The following is a 17,214-nucleotide window of genomic DNA, read 5'->3' as shown; positions in this document are numbered from 1 at the left end:
GACACCTCATCTGCATCACCCTGAAAGAGAAGGTGCCACACTGTTACCAGGTACGAGAGGTGTTACGGATCCTAGTTTAACCCCTGAGTCTGATCCCTGTCAATCAATTGAAGCAACAATGTAGTCACCTGAATAATTTATCAGTTCAAGTTCAAGCTATGTTTCTAGTCCACATATGAAACTGAAACATGCTATAGATTCTTGCACACACAAGGAAAGCTGTACACTTGATGATTGAATGGGGAGGGGCGAGGGTAAGAAGCGGCTTTCGCAAAAATTGTCTAATGGCGACGTCACTACGACTATTGTACATGTGGAAGAAACAATTACAATCTATGTCAGGAAGTCCCGTTAAACACAGGAAATTGAGCAAGAAAGTTGGAGCGGAATATGTGCGATGAAGACCTGTGATTGTGGGCCTTGGAACTTACAAGAGAGACTTCAATGAGGCAAAGTAATTTCAATACATCAGCTGGTTGTTTGATTCGCCTCAAGAAAAAGCACGTAATTAAAAGTAGGAAAAATCACAAAATGTACACCTTGTATCTGCGAAAAGAAGAGGAAAAAGATAAAATCATAACAAAATTTGTGGGAGAAGCTACAGAGCTACACTCCTTCAATATACAACACAGATCAGTTTCGTGCGCGAAATGAAAGCGGAAAGGACTCATCTTTGTTGGTGAGAAACATACAGAAACAGTAGTTCAATCAGTTAGTGCATTCACCCATTCATACACAATTATGCTTCAGTTAGTATGGCTGACACACTTTCCTAGAAATTGTTCATTCACTGTACTAGGAGGCACCTGAAACTTTTGGTCCGAGTCTCTAAAGTGCTTCATGCAAAACTTTAAGATTCCTGGACTACTTTTAAAGATAAGAGCTACCTTGAAGAGATTCCTCTAGGAAATAGCAAAGAAATTCTCCAGATCCCTCCTGGCACTACAAGGAAAACACAGCCTTTGGTAAGTTTTTCTTCCAGCAATTGCCATTTAACAGACATTGTGCTGGCTTGTGAAGCCTTTCAGTTTTATGTTTATTAGAAAAGCAGTATATTGAAAATGCAATCCTTCAATCCTTTTAAATTTTCTTCCACACAGTTCAAAAACAGATTAAATATTTGTGGTTCACAACCAACTGCGTAGCAGAGAGACATCTCGAGTTCAGAGTACTAGCAAAATATTGCCTTCAAACAAGAAAGGAAAACTAAAGAAAAATGTGGCCTTACAGTGCATATTTGTTGTGTGTGGAGCCCAAACTATTTGTGTTTCTATCATGCGGTTAATGTACCTCATTTATGTTTCACACTTGTTCCCTAACAATAAAGTGACCTTGGCACACGGTAGCATGCTGGTTTGTTCCATGTCTCTCCAGCACAACTGCAACTCTACTCTGCTATGCACTGCACCAGCCAGCAAGATTAGTCCAATAGTTGCGTTGTCACACAGATTTTTAACCACGATTTCAACATTCCCCATTTCGAAATGGCATCTAATTTTTATTACATCGCTATTTTATGGTCTCCTAATTCTCTCAGTGAAACTGCACTGTCTGTTTCGATATGATCATAAAATAAAGCTCCCCTGTTAGATAATTTTTTCACGAAAATAATCAATGAAAATAATAAAACAAATGTTTAACATGCTTTCTTCGTTGAAAATTCCAGTGATCCATTCATATTGCCTGTCAGTGTATTTGAAGAACATCTGAATCCAAATAAGTGTCATTTTATAAGAAATCAGTGTTTGAACAAAGAGTTCATCGGCATTCCACATACGGGTCAGATCGTCTGTAAAACATTTTCCTTGCACTTACTAAACCATAGTCGCTTGAGAAAAAAAAAAAAATGGCATAAAGTTTGAAACCAGAAAAACTCAAAATGCAATTATTTGTACATTTTAAATATCTGTAATATGTTATATTCAATTTCTGTTCAGTATGCACTCATATCACGTAATATATTTGTCCATATGATTTCACTAATCTCAAGAGATGATTTCTATTAAATAAGCTTAAATAGAAAGTGGCCTGCTTATACTTAATAAATTGCTTGGGAAAGTTCCCAACCACTGTGTTACCAATTTTCAAACCTAGGACCTTCAGGCTTTATGGGCCAAGATGGAATTGTGTGGTCTCCCATCGTTGAACCATATACAAAACATGGAGCCACAAATTCTCTTCATATAATTTGAGAAACTAGAGTAAAAATGTTGCACAACTGGTGATGTACAGTATTTACAAAGCCACCTGAGAACTTGTTTGCACCCTCGGAAGAGAACAATAAGACTAAGGGTGGAGATCTGAGGTTAAACAGTTTAGAGAAAAATAAAAAAACAATACAAACAAGAAGTCTCAGTTCAGAATGTGTGCTTAGGGGTGGACTCCATCAGACATGTCACCAGTTGAGGAGTAAAAAAGTAGCATATCCTGTAATAAGGAAAATTAAGCACTATAACCTATATTGATTTTGTACATAAAAACATAGGTTTATATTTTGAGTGTTGCAGTAGTTCCACCGATTCTAGGTTCTTAACCCATTCAAATCTCAATGAATGGCCACAATGTTGACTTTCGAATCATATTTAATTTATATGTATGCTATTTGCTTTACGTCGCTTCGACACAGATAGGTCTTATGGCGACGATGGGACAGGAAGGGCCTAGGAGTTGGAATGAAGCGGCCGTGGCCTTGATTAAGGTACAGCCCCAGCATTTGCCTGGTGTGAAAATGGGAAACCACGGAAAACCATCTTCAGGACTGCCGACAGTGGGACTCGAACCCACTATCTTCCGCCTGTAGTTTGAGTGTACCTGTCACACAAACATATGCATAAAATACTAACTAATGAAGATAATTCCCTCAAATTTAGCTGCCATGCCACTGAAAGTAATGGCTTACCCATTCTTCATTCCTTGAAAGACTGCCGGCTGCAGTACAAATGTTTCATTTGAAATAATTTCAAAATGAGCACATGTGTGTACACATTACAAGTTTGGATGGTGGGAGGACTCAAAATTTTTTATAAGTACACTGACTGACAGAGCAAATGCAACACCAAGAAGGAGTGGTCAGAACTTTATGCCAATTGCAGGGTAGACTGACGTCACTGAGGTATGCTCATGATGTGAAATGCGCCGCTGTGCTGCGCACGTAGCGAACGATAAATGAGACACGGCGTTGGCGAATGGCCCACTTCGTACCGTGATTTCTCAGCCGACAGTCATTGTAGAACGTGTTGTCGTGTGCCACAGGACACGTGTATAGCTAAGAATGCCAGGCCGCCGTCAACGGAGGCATTTCCAGCAGACAGACGACTTTACGAGGGGTATGGTGATCGGGCTGAGAAGGGCAGGTTGGTCGCTTCGTCAAATCGCAGCCGATACCCATAGGGATGTGTCCACGGTGCAGCGCCTGTGGCGAAGATGGTTGACGCAGGGACATGTGGCACGTGCGAGGGGTCCAGGCGTAGCCCGAGTGACGTCAGCACGCGAGGATCGGCGCATCCGCCACCAAGCGATGGCAGCCCCGCACGCCACGTCAACCGCCATTCTTCAGCATGTGCAAGACACCCTGGCTGCTCCAATATCGACCAGAACAATTTCCCGTCGATTGGTTGAAGGAGGCCTGCACTCCCGGCGTCCGCTCAGAAGACTACCATTGACTCCACAGCATAGACGTGCACGCCTGGCATGGTGCCGGGCTAGAGCGACTTGGATGAGGGAATGGCGGAACGTCGTGTTCTCCGATGAGTCACACTTCTGTTCTGTCAGTGATAGTCACCGCAGACGAGTGTGGCGTCGGCGTGGAGAAAGGTCAAATCCGGCAGTAACTGTGGAGCGCCCTACCGCTAGACAACGCGGCATCATGGTTTGGGGCGCTATTGCGTATGATTCCACGTCACCTCTAGTGCGTATTCAAGGCACGTTAAATGCCCACCGCTACGTGCAGCATGTGCTGCGGCCGGTGGCACTCCCGTACCTTCACGGGCTGCCCAATGCTCAGTTTCAGCAGGATAATGCCCGCCCACACACTGCTCGCATCTCCCAACAGGCTCTACGAGGTGTACAGATGCTTCCGTGGCCAGCGTACTCTCCGGATCTCTCACCAATCGAACACGTGTGGGATCTCATTGGACGTCGTTTGCAAACTCTGCCCCAGCCTCGTACGGACGACCAACTGTGGCAAATGGTTGACAGAGAATGGAGAACCGTCCCTCAGGACACCATCCGCACTCTTATTGACTCTGTACCTCGACGTGTTTCTGCGTGCATCGCCGCTCGCGGTGGTCCTACATCCTACTGAGTCGGTGCCGTGTGCATTGTGTAACCTGCATATCGGTTTGAAATAAACATCAATTATTCGTCCGTGCCGTCTCTGTTTTTCCCCCAACTTTCATCCCTTTCGAACCACTCCTTCTTGGTGTTGCATTTGCTCTGTCAGTCAGTGTATTTCTGAAACACTGCTGTATCCACAAAATGGATATATATCAGGATTAATGTCTTTATTCTCTAATTTCCAACTGCTATGGTTCTTTTGTGTCACCAGCTGTGCGTGATTTGGAAGGACCTTTCACAGCATGTTGCACTCACTTCAATACTCTTCACAGTCTAATAACTTTCACTGTTGCTTACACAACCATAGAACTCAGACATTTTCAAAAATTTAATTATTGCCATAACCGCCATCTAAAACAATGTCTACAAGCACTTTCAAACTCTCATCATTATCGTGATGGCAGTTCTACTGCATAACGGATGCTGAATACCGATGAAAACAAACTATCTTTCAACTAACCCAGTGCCACACACAAATGCAGACAGCATTGTTTGCCAACAGTACGTCTCTAGTTCTTTATAGGGTGTATTGTGAGGACCTATATTGAGAAAGGAATCTAAAATACAAAGATAAGCGAAACACTGCATCACTGTGTGCTGAGCTTGTAATTTGATTAATTCGCCAAACCACTGAACGTGACCACAGCTCGTCAAATGATGCGAATGGGTTAGTAAAAAAACATTAAGCAGACATTACCATTAAAAGTTCTTTCCAATGGTTTGTTTTATTAAATAGGAAATTCCAATACTTGGAACTTGATTTGGCATTTTCTTCTAGGTTTCTAATTCTTACTAGGATTGATCTGATGCAATTGAAAACATTTTTAGAGAAATTAAGTTCAATAAACAATAACCAAATTAAGAAAACGCTGTTTAACAGCAAATGCCTAATAGCAGTTATGTTACAATAAGATGACACCAGTACTGATGGTAATACAAAATAGTGAATTTTCAAGAAACAGGATACTTTTTTGGCTGATTTTCCCATACCCTGGTTAAGTTAAAAAGTGCAAAATGTATTGCACTGTAGAGTTGGTCGTGTTTTATGACCAGATGTCCTATCCAAAGCCAACCCAATGTGGAACAAGATATTCACTATTGTATGTTTTTGTGATGACTGGTAGTGCAGTGTTGCATGTACATAAACAGGAGTCTGCTGACAAACACTTGACCAACAGGAATTGATCATATGTAACTAAACTCCCTACCCAGCCAGGAGTCGGACCCGAGACCCTCCTAACGCCTGTAACACTGACCCATGCATCTATACTCTCTCTTTCCAAGTTTTGTATTATAAAAAAGAGAAGAAAAAATGTTATACTCACCACATGAAGTTATAAATTTCTGATACTGGAAGACTACCAGTCTTGCTGTTCTTCAGAGCCATTGCAATGAGGCATGAATACGAATATGCAGGCTTTGGATACGGCTTTTCTTCGTAATCTCCTTCAGAAACAGAAGCAGCAACAGAGAAATGTTTGTTACTAATTTGTTTCTTATTGGAATGCTGATGTAAAGTCCTATTATTATGTACCTGAATGTGAGTCAGCGACTTAGTTTGGTGTTGCTGTTGCTTTGCACTATTCATCACAGGGACGGTTTTGTTGCTGTTAGTTAATATTGATGATGAACCACAGTTTGATATCACACTGTGCGATGTTGATGTTGCTGTGGCTATTCTCAGGGTGGCTGTAGCTGCCTGCTGCCTCTGACGTATTGTGGTTGGGGAAGAGGTTGAAGTATTACTTGAGGTGGCAGATAACGTCCGAACATAACTCACGGAATTGGAAGAAGAACACTGTACTGCTGCAGTGGTGTATGTCACAACTTCCTCAGGCTCCTGCTTAATTAAAGGAGTACTATTGGCCACAGAAACCAACGTCACAGGCATCACACTACTAGGATTCACCATCAAAGCAGCTGCATCACCACCAACGAAATCAAGATTGAAGTTAGAATTTGAGGAATTTGAATTGGCTGAATGTAGACCATTTGAAAACCATGTTGACATATCCCCACTTGCACTTCCCAATGCATCATCAAGTTCAAGTGGAGGTAGTTCTCCACTCAGGGACAGCCCCAGATCAGTCCCCGCCAAAACACTGTCGAAGTCTGTTTTGTAATCGCAGTCCAGCATCTCCTGGAGTGAAAATGTATCCTGGGCACTCAGGTACATGTCCATCTTGCCCCTGTAATGAAAGGACAGGCTTTAAGGACAAGTGCACAATTAAAGATAAATCCTGGAGTCCCTACCATAAAAGGAAAAACATTTAAAGATTTACAAACACTGGAAATGATATTCAAACAAATGATAAATAATTCACCTGATGGATGAAAATATTAATTTTTAGTTTTAACTCAAACTCCCCATACAAACAAACAAATAAAGGAAATACTGTTAATATGAACTGATTAGAAGCCCAATAATTTCAATTTCCTAACATGGGTGGCTATCATGTTATGAATCATATCTAAGAAGACAGCAAACTTGTTATACATAGAATGTCTTTTAGTACTGAATATTGCTTCTCCAGCAATAATATATTAATCTTTTCTATAGTAAAAAATTACCCACACAAGGTAAAAAACTTACGTAACTTTCACGGATGAAAACAAATTAGTCACTCTCAATTAAACATGCACTACTTCTGCATACATGACTACAGAATCATGAAGATCGAGTTTGTTCAAAATATATGTAGTAGTGGAGAAATTTCTTACCAATTTGAAGAAACATCTCATGTCATCTCCAGATGAACTGTAAGTCTCACTTCCTCACATAATGTGCTCGTATAAAAAAATAAATTGACAATATTTAAGTAGATAGTATTACATTAGACATGACATAGGCTTTTGGGCTCATGGCGTGTCAAGAAAATAAGGTGAAATTCTTTAAGTTTCGCAGAGAACTTTGCTCTGCGTTAGCAGAAGAAAATCTCGACTGTCCACGAGAAAGGCTTCTAAAACAATGAGGTTTGAATTTAGACGTTACCCAATAGAAGTGGAAAAGGTACATTCGTCACCAGGTGGCTCCCCAGACGCGGTACAACGCTGGCATTCGAAGCGGAAGCTGACGGAACCATCAGAATCAGTCTGAGAGGTTAACATAACATAACAAGTGTACGCACATATGAAGGTATGAAATTGAAAAGACTGGAATGATACATCTGGCGGAGAAACGTACGAATTTAGAAAAAACCAAAACGAAATGACAACAGTGAAGGGACAGGGAAGGGAACTACCAACGTAAATCCCTAATGGCTGGCAACCAGATATTAATCGATAGCCAGTGTCCCTGTTGAAATTATTAGAATTTTTTACGTATTTCCACAGCTTCCCGTATAATCCTGGACCTGTAGTGTCTAGTGCGAGTAAGAGCTCGAGCATCTTGGAACATGACAGGATTTTCGACATACCCCGGCTTGTAAAAGTTTCAAACAAATTTATTAAAAAACCACCATTCCAATACTTTACAATCTAGAAGTTTAAGATACAAATATTACATACATGTTAAAATGGGACAGGTTTCACTTAGGCTTTGTAAGCATCTTCAGCCATACTTAATCTAAAGCTAAGTCAGGGCCCTGAACTGGGTTCCTCATTAAAGTATAATACATGAGGAACCCAGCATTTGCTTGGTGTGAAAATGGGAAAGCATGGAATATCACCTTCAGGGCAGCCAACAGTGGGGTTCGAATCCACTATTTCCCGGATGCAAGCTCACAGCTGCCTGCCCCTAACCACACAGCCAAGTCGCCCGGTCGAACCGAGTGTAACAGTCTATCTGGATATTGGGTGGAAGTAGCTGGGGAGTGGGCATCTTTTATGCTATACCGGTAAGTATAAAGCCTAACATTCCACAACACTTCTTCAGCTTCATATAACTGCACAAACTTTTCAGTTCCTTCCTTGCACAAACTCTCTGCCATCTTGAAACTGCTACGTAGCAGTTGAGCAGTGTGTGTGGACTTACTTCACTCAAACGTAGGCAACTAAATTTGAATCATATGTTCACACGATGCAAGCGGTTGACCAGAGATGCACACACATCATGCGAGTATGCTTGCAACAAGATCATTCTCGTGGCTGAGGAATCTCACGACAGTATTACCTTGATGAACATTAGTAAAGAGTACATTCTGCCAGGGGCAAGAATAATATCAGACTGTTGGAAGTCTTAAAACTGCCTCCACAAAGAGGGATTTCTCTATTTACTCGATTCAATTTGTGGATAACACCACACCAACGCAGTTGAGAAGAAGTGGTAAAACATTCAGGAATCTCTACCCATGGAAGAAGCATTCTATTGGGTATTTGCCACAACATTTCTTCAATACCACCATCCCTGGAAAGCAAGGGCCACCCTATCTACCAATGAAGGTACGTGTGTTGAGTATCCTCATTTTTCACCATTGTGGAACATAAAACGGCTAGTATCACTAACCCTTTTTTCTTTCGTCACTGGCTCATTAGTAGGACTCCGGGGAATACTAGAGGCCTGTTGGCTACTTTGCAACCTTAACCTGGGGGCGTAAGCTCCAAGCCCAATGTTCTTGTCAGATCCAATCTACAGTATTAAGTCTAGTCACTAGCCGGACCAAACCAATTCAGCCCAATTGGTATTACAATGGAATGGCCTCGCTGGATGTTCAGACCCCATTCACAGGCTTCAAAAGATGAGGCATACTCCCTGTCATTTTAGACATTAAAAGTTCCAACATTGAAAAATTTTTCATCTGTAAAAATAATTTTTCTCTGCCCATCTCGAGCATACCTCTGCAGGAGGCGTTTTGATTTTAGCTTCAGCTGCATCTTCAGGTGGGCTGCGAGAAAATGTCCTGTGCTTCACCGGTAAGCTTTCAACCCAAGGCCACTATCTATTACGTGGGACAAGGTTTCTTCGAGACATTTAGCTCACGAACCATGAATCATTGTTTCTGCACTGTATTTCTGCGAATACAAGCCACCACCGCTTTCACAAGTGCTGGAGTCCTGATGGTCTTCCTGGTCTAGCCCGGTCATCAAGAGTCTCAGTCTCAAGGAATCTCTTGATAGTGTGGCACACAACATTCTACCGATTTTTCAATGTTTTTAATGTCTTAAAATTATCAGCTGCAGACTTCCCTACCTTCTGAAGGGCTATTACAGCCACACTACTCTCATACTCTCCCTACTTCCTCATACACACTTCAGAAAAACAACCTCTCGCTTTTATACTTTGACTATCGATGCCAAGCGGGGTTCATTTTTTCATTATAGGGAAAGGAAACGACCGCAATAAAAAAGAGATTGTACAGCACGGCTCAAAAGTTTCAGTATTTATGACAAGACCAGATTAACAGAACCACATGAAAATGCTTCTCATTGCGAAAGGGATTGCAATGGTGATGAGTTGTGGAAATACAAAAGGTCTCTCTATACACGCCCGGTGGCCGTGAACATAACGTGTCAGGACTATAGGGTCTAACACGGTGGTAAGTACATTTTTAGTCCCGTAGGTGGTAAAAATTTCCAGTCGAAATGATGGCCAGCAGGTTAGGAGGGAGGGGGGTAACAATTTCTTATCACTAGATTGCAAGCCAAAAGCATGGATTCAATTCCAAACCTCTCTGCAGTGTTCATATAGAGTGAGGCCATACGACACCGTTAATGGCGATTCATTCATCGGATGGAGACATTAAGCCTTGAAACAGACCCTTTTCGACAGGAGTAGACTGTGCTGACACTGGGTTTCACCCACTCCCTCACAGTCTTCACTCACGGGCACCAAATACAAAGAAAAGCAGGCAAAGAAAAGCAGTACGTGAGCCTTACGCTAAGTAAATAAATAAACGGTCTCTTTGTCAATCAACTTCGGGCTGGTATACTGACTGAAAATGAAGTCAGTCATGTTAATGAAGAAGCAGCTAGTTTAGTACCACGAAGACTTAGTTAATTCCGATGACGGGCAACTCAAATGCAAGAAACAAAAAATAATAAGCACAGGGAGGGCCAAAGCATATCTCATCACCGGCAACTAAAACAGCGTGTGGGAAAAACATACTACGCGAACAAGCCAAGCACAGAGTTTAGTCAACCGAACTTTCTAAACAATGAGAATTTTTCAATCCAATTATCTGAACTGTTCGTTGACGTACTTGATTACCAGGACAAGAATGTAATGAGAAACCACTGAAGATGTACATCATGTTGGGGTAACCACAGCAATGTCCTACGATCAGTTTGAAGAAATTCTCAGATATTTACATTTTTGTGACAATACAAAACTAGACTGTAATGGCCGGTTATGTGAAGTGAGTAATCAGAGGAACTTCTTGCTTGTTTGTCTTATATAAAAAATCATGATGGTAGACTACTTTGCTAGTATCAACAATTTTTAATACAATTTGCTTTACATTGGACTGAAACACATAGGTTTTATGGCAACAATAGGATAGGAAGGGGCTGAATGGGAAGGAAGTGGCTATGGCCGTAAGTAACGTATAGCCCTAGCATTTACCTGGAGTTAAAAAAGGAAACTATGGAAAAACCACCTTCAGGTCCGCCATCCGTGGGGTTCAAACCCACTACCTCCCAAATGCAAGCTCACAGCTGCACGACTCTAACCGCACGGCCAACGCGCTCGGAAACAAAGAATTTACACATCCACCAATTGCAAGTCCTGCTACCTTCAAACCTGTGCCCTTAATTACAGCAGACCCAGTAATGACTGCTCTCAAGATGAATAATGGGCAAGCAAATGGCCCAGATGACATGCCAGCATAAATATGGAAAATCCTAAGAAAGCCTACTTCAAAACTCCTTGCTACGTTCTTCAGCCAGATCAACAAGAAAAAACTTCAGTGCACATGGACAACTAGCATGACAGTTCCAATTTGGAAGGGTAAAGGCTATGCGAGCGACTGCTTGGCTTACCGCCCTATTCAACTCCTCTGACTTACAATCAAATTCTAGCAAGTACTGGACAGCACGTTCGGGCATATTATCAATGCAACACCCTATCAGTGTGGATTTGTTAAGGGCTGCAGCACCACTGATACAATCCATGCTACCCACCTATTGATGGAAAAACAGAGGAACAGAAGAGTGTATACATGACATTTCTAGACCTGGCAAAGGCATTCGACTGAGTCCTACACAACCTTATTTGTTGCGTTCTTCACCGTCATGGAGTTCCAAAAGTCTATGTAAGCTGGGTACAACATCTGTATCACAATATCACTAGTGTGGTCCGGAGTCCAGCCAGAATCTTCCACCTTTTGATATCACTGGGGGTGTACATCAGGTCTTTGCTCTATAACCAATTTTATTCATCCTCTGCATGGATTCAGCAAAAGCTGATATACAGACACCGCACCCATGGACCCATCTCTAAGCAGATGACATGGTGCTTGGCCAAAAAACACTTCTTGAACTCCAATACTAGGTGCAAACCTGGACAGATAGACTGGCTGAGGATGGATCAACATCCAGAAGACTGAATACCTAGAATGTTGCCCTCAAACCAGTGGTACCATCAGAATTAACAATCACAACCTGCAGAAGACCATGCATTTTATAGTGCTATTAAAACAATGTGCGTGTTCTGACAGTTCGCAGCACGTGGCGCCGAACAAAGGAGTGGGAGCGCTGTGTTGCCACATGATCCGGCATGAGTTACTACATCACAGTCAACAGCTCTCGTTCTGCGCTAGGCTCTGCGGAAAATAATATCCATTAACGGCGATCATGAAAGAGTTAGAAAAACGTTAAATATCGTTGCTATTATTCCAAGATGGCTCAGCAGTAATTTTATCAGCTCAAATGTCGTAAGACAAACTCCTCATTCGCCTTCCTCATAGGCTTTAATGAGTCGGGTTTTGCCCGGTGTTGATAACCTGTCATGTGATGGTCCAATTACATCCACTCCCTCTCTTTCCCCTTCACCTTCTTCCCAAGGCTCCTTTTCTTTCTTTCCCTATTCTAATTACTGTAGCTTGAGAAATTTTAAAGCTGCTGCTGTTCTTTCTACAACTTTGTTAACGTCTATCAGTGGGCCTCCATTTTTCCCTTCAGCCTCAAAATATTCCCGTAAGGCACATACCATATCGCGAACTTGACCACGTATAACGAAGCCATGCCTCTCCATTACGCTAGCCTTTTTTCTAGGTGAATGAATTCTAGGTCGCCCTCGGTGTTTAGCGGCGCTCTGAACGGGTTGCAACATTTTGAATTCAGTAAATGAGACGGTGTTAAAATTACACTATACTACACAATACTATAATTTACACTACACTAGAATGCCAGCCTCGATAACGATACACTTATTAACACGAACACAATAGCACTATAATATTTAGTTGATTTAAAAAACACACTATACAGACAATGATATCTCTCAAAGTAGACATTGTCAGCCCAGCCACATGTGTTACGGTATACTATATTGGCAACGTGGAACTCGGACCGACCGCCACACGAAGCTTTCAGACAGCGGGGGTAAGAAAAGGGAGAGTGCATGCCGAGCTGGGATTGGCTGAAACGGGAGGCGTGTACCGGTTGCCATAGTAACTGCCACCTCCTACTACCACGCTGAGAGCTGTCAGAACACGCACATTGTTTTAATAGCACTATAAATACCAAGAGTCCATGTCACCTCACACTGCAATGCCACTTCTGATACCCAGACAAGAGTAAATGCAGCTTGGCTCAACCGGAGAAAAGTCACCAGGGCCTTCGCGATAAAAAGATGCCTCAGCATATCTAAAAACAAAAATTTACACTACCGTGGTCCATCCAGCAGCCATTTATGGGGCAGAATGTCGCCCAACTGACGAAAAATCATGAGCAGGCTTTACATACCATGGAAATGAATATGCTTCGATGAACTGTTGGACTAACTCGTGAACAAGTGAGAAATTTGATGTGCGACAAAGACTTGGGATTGTTCCAATTGTGAACAACGTAAGGAAGCTTCTCTCTGCTGGTACAGTCATGTAATGATAAGACTAGATTATTCACTTGTAAAAACAGCTCTCCAGTTTGACCCGGGTGGAATACGATCGGTTGGAAGACCATCAAAGCAGTGGACCAATAACGTCCAGGCCAATATGTATGATGATGGTTTAAAACCTTAAGGGAAATGGAGATATAGCAAAACAGTGGATCCTGTACTTTGGGATAAAACAGTAGGAAAGAGAGAAAGAATTGGTTTTAGGGTAAATCGAGAGTAAACTTCCGTAACCCTTAATAAATATTATTATTAAAACAAAAATATATATGTACATAACCGTGATTATTTCGCTACAGACGTGACTCTCTTCAGCGGCATTGCGCTTTAACCTTTCACTGCAGAGTTTTGATGACCAGCCGAGCCCTGTAGGCCAGGTTTTTTTAAAGGAAGAAGCACTTTGACAGATACATATTTACTGATACTATTAATGGAATGCATATCATCCACTTAGCCCTGCAGCCCAATACCATGTCGGGGATGAAGTGAGATTATATTTTACACCATATTTTATGACCGGATGCTCTTCCCGACGCAAACCTCAGTTGAGAAGATAATGCATATGAAATGAATGATGGTGAATGAAACTGGGTACAGAAGTGAAAGGAATCGGCTGTGGCTTATGAATAGGAACTGTCCCAGCATTTACTTGGGAGTGCAAAAGGGAAACAACAAAGAAAAGAAATTCTCAAGACAGCTGACGAGGTTCGAACCCACTCGCCACCCGAGTGCAGAGCTTGGCTCCATAGCGGTAGCATGTTTATACGCATTGCTACTCCGCTCTGTGATACTATTACTGAAATATAATATAAAATTCTTTATCCACTGACTGGTAATATCAAAATCTTTTACAACTGGGGAAAAAATAATTTATCTGAGGAAAGGGTGACAATTCCGCATGACTCTCATCATTACTACTTTGTCTCGCACTTTCTTGTAGTTCAGTGTCGCCACTTAGATATTCTCCATCTTCATTATCAAAACATAGCACTCCAGAATTACTATTTATGAGGAAACATTCAATTTTTTCGCCAACAAGAGAATGTATACTTCAAGACGCCATGATGGCTACACGTAAGCGGGAAAGATGTTCCACTCCAATGAAGCTAAAATAACACCATATCACTTTCAAAACACGCGAAATGAGGTGTTATATCTGCAGTACAGAACTTCTATGAGCATTTCCACGGAATCTCAAAGCATGACATTATATCGCGTTCATTTGTGAGATCGGAAGTACACACGGCACCAAAGCGTATATATGCGGGTTTGGCGGACGTGGCACAGCATTCAAAAACGTATAGGCTATATACGGGATTGGCAGTGATTGGGTTAAGGTGTCGTCTTTCGCTACTACTCCGAGGTCCAAGGCTGCACCAAAGAATGTTGAGTACTATGTGAAGTCTGGATATCTTTGTCCATGACTGGTGCAGGCAGTTCAAAGAGGAAAATGGAGGTGAAAAGTATAGATATAAAAACCTACTTTGGCAAGGACAATGAGAGTATATTACGGAAATGGTAAGACCTACGACTATTGCCAAGGATGCACAACTACAATCCGCAATAACAAGTGCACCATTGTGAAAAAGAAGTGGAGTGTTAGGTTACTACAACTTTGCTACTGGTCCAGGGCTAGCCAAAAGTCGGAGATATAACACCAGATTTCTTTTTTCATAACTGTTAAGAGTATAATACTGTTATCATTTCAGGTAGTTTATAAATTTATTACAAGAAAAATTAGTTTCGGCAGATTGAAGAACCTAACAGTTACAAATTGAGTCAAAACAAAAAAGAGACTGCTTCAAATATTACGAACAAAAATGTTTAAAAAACACAAGATTATCATAATTGTTTGAAGTTAAACAAGAGTAACTGGACAAATATATTTAGACTCAGCAGACACAGTACGCTACATTCTTGGTGTCGGGTCTCGACCTCAACAGGTAAAAGACAACACTTTCAAGCACAGCGCAAAACGTTTGTATTTAGCAGACACAATATTTGACATTATTTTCTATCAGGCTAACACCTGAACAGGTAATTAAAGACATGAGCATGAAATTCCTCTGATATTCCCCCTTTACATAAATCTATATATATATATATATATATATATATATATAAGAACACGTCCTGACTGACTGATTCATCATCGCCCAGCCAAAACTACTGGACATTAAGAAATTAAATTTTGGGGATACATTTATATTACAATGTAGGTGCTCGCCAAGCCAGGATTTTTGGATATTCCGTCGCTAAAGAGGTGAAAAGGGGGCGTGAATTTTTAAAATGAGTGTAACTTTTGGTATTTAGAATCCCCTTTAAAAATAAACACATATTTTTTGTTTTCAGAAAATCCCAATAGGAGGGGTGAAAAAGGGGTTGAATGCCTTTAATAAGAATACCTCATATCTCAGAAACTGAAGTATTAAAGACGTAAAAATTGGTATTTGGGATCTCCGTTAAAAATAAGAAGACGTATTTTTTTTTGTTTTTGGAAAGACCAATTAATGGGGGTTAAACAGGAGTGACAAATTGGGTGACTTTTTAGAAAGACTGTATCTATAGTATATATTAGAAACGTAAAATGTTACAGACGTAAAAATTGGTATTTGGATTCTCCTGTAAAAGTAAAGAAACATAGGTGATTTGTTTTTGGAAACTCCAATTAAGGGGAACTAAAAAAGGGGGTGACATATTAAAATGAGCATTTCTACAGCATATCTCAAAAACTTAAATGTTACAGAATTGAAAATGGTAATTTTCATCTCTATTAAAAATAAACATGTATTTTTTGCTTTCGGAAAACCACTTGGGTGGGGGGTAAAAGTGACTGAAAATGGGGTTGAATTCTTTTAATTAAGATACTGACATCTCAAAAACTGAAGATGTTACAGGCGTGAAGTTTGGTATTTGGAATCTCTTTAAAAATAAAGAAATACGTATTTTTTGTTTTCGGAAATCAACTTGAGGGGGGAGGCATTGAAAAATTAGTCGAATTATTATACGAAGATACTATTATATCAAATGGTAATTCTAAATTCCCATGGAGGGAATTAGATATTTTTCCACCAATAGAGCATATCAAAAATCAGATCAAAAATTAGATGCTGGCTTTTCAGGCGTTTGCTCTATTAACCAGCATTTCGTCTTAGGTCTGACACTAGACTCGTCAGAGTGGGATGTGTCAGACCCTACCCACTGATGCTGGGGTGTATGCAGGTGAACTTATCAGAAGCCTCTTATGTGGCACAGTCTGATAACTGCATATGGGAGATAAAACTCCAATCAAAAACGAAGGATTTTGCTGATGTTGAAATTGGTATTTGGAATCTGCTCTAAAAGTAAAGAAACACATATTCTCGGAAAATCCAATGAAAAAAGGGGGGAGGTGAAAGAATTGAAAAATTAATTGTATGAGGATACTTATACCTAATAAAAACTGAAGTTATTACAGACGTGAGAACTGGTATTTGTATCTCCTTTAAAAACAAAGAAAAACATGTTTTGGGGGGAAAATCGTCTTGGGGTGCGGGTGAAAAGGAGCTGAATTCCTTTTATGAGGACACATATCTCAAAAACTGAAGATGTTGGTCATGATAATTGGTATTTAGAAGATCCTTTACTATTAAAGAAACACATATTTTTCGCCAAAAAATTCACTGAAGTGGGGGGGGGGGGAGTGTGAAAGGAAGCGAAAAAAAAAGTGAATTCTATTTATGGGGATACCTATATCTCAAAACTGAAGGTAACAGACGTGAACACTGGTGTTCGGAATCTCCTTTAAACAAAGAAAACACCTTTTTACGGGGGGGGGGGTAATTCAACATAACGGCAGTGGGGCGAGAAAAGATTTGAGACCAATTGATTGTACTGTTCATAATATACTT

At 40.9% G+C, this 17,214-nt stretch overlaps 1 protein-coding gene across 1 annotated transcript in view; it reads right to left on the bottom strand.

The window, feature by feature from the left end:
- The window catches only part of jumu (jumeau), a 72,235-nt gene that overhangs the window by 36,593 nt on the left and 18,428 nt on the right, over positions 1-17,214 (bottom strand). The window contains exon 2 of the mRNA XM_067148128.2: positions 5,661-6,524. Within this exon, the coding sequence (XP_067004229.1) occupies positions 5,661-6,517 (857 nt within the window). The 5' untranslated portion in view covers positions 6,518-6,524. The remainder of the gene's footprint in view (positions 1-5,660; positions 6,525-17,214) is intronic.

The sequence above is a fragment of the Anabrus simplex genome, chromosome 1, assembly GCF_040414725.1.
Source record: "Anabrus simplex isolate iqAnaSimp1 chromosome 1, ASM4041472v1, whole genome shotgun sequence".
NCBI lineage: Eukaryota > Metazoa > Arthropoda > Insecta > Orthoptera > Tettigoniidae > Anabrus > Anabrus simplex.
This window is presented reverse-complemented; position numbering and strand designations above follow the sequence as displayed.